The 558-nt window shown below is 49.1% G+C and overlaps 1 protein-coding gene across 1 annotated transcript in view; it reads left to right on the top strand.

Annotated features, from left to right (window-relative positions):
- EMH_0041980 (uncharacterized protein) overlaps window positions 1-558 on the top strand; it is a gene marked incomplete at both ends in the record, with an annotated part of 8,678 nt that overhangs the window by 517 nt on the left and 7,603 nt on the right. Inside the window, 2 exons of the mRNA XM_013495683.1 lie at window positions 3-274; window positions 518-558. Of these exons, the coding sequence (XP_013351137.1) occupies window positions 3-274; window positions 518-558 (313 nt within the window). The remainder of the gene's footprint in view (window positions 1-2; window positions 275-517) is intronic.

The following is a 558-nucleotide window of genomic DNA, read 5'->3' as shown; positions in this document are numbered from 1 at the left end:
AACAACAACAGCAGCAACAGCAAGAACAGCTGCAGCAACAGAAACAGCAGCAACAGCAGCAGCAGCAGCAACAACAGTTGCTGCTGCTGCTGTTTCTTCTCTTCTTACTATCCAAGTGTTTCTCTCCCCCCAAAAGAAGAGCAGCGAAGCAATGCCAGCATCAGCAGCAGCAGCAGCAGCAGCAGCGGCAGCAGCAGAACCTGCTGCTTCTGCTGCTGCAGCAGCAGCAGCAGCAGCAGCAGGGGATGAATCAACGGCTGATAAAGAGAAGCAAGTGCATGCAACAGCTGCTGCTTCTGGTCTTTTATTTTTTTCTTTTTTATTTTCTCACTTTAGCTGTAATCTATATGCCGATAAAAATAAAAAAAATAAAATAAATTTATATAAACTGCAGCAGATACATCCTTCTCCCCTCGTACGCAGGCTGCTGCGCATGCAGCAGCAGCAGCAGCAGCAGCAGCAGCAGCAGCAACAGCAGCAGCAGCAACAGCAGCATAAGTGTCTCTGTGTCTCGCAGCAAGCTGCTGTTGAGATACTCGATCCCTTCGCCCCCCAAAC

The sequence above is a fragment of the Eimeria mitis genome, genomic scaffold, assembly GCF_000499745.2.
Source record: "Eimeria mitis Houghton genomic scaffold, Emh_scaff1696, whole genome shotgun sequence".
Classification (NCBI taxonomy): domain Eukaryota; phylum Apicomplexa; class Conoidasida; order Eucoccidiorida; family Eimeriidae; genus Eimeria; species Eimeria mitis.
This window is presented reverse-complemented; position numbering and strand designations above follow the sequence as displayed.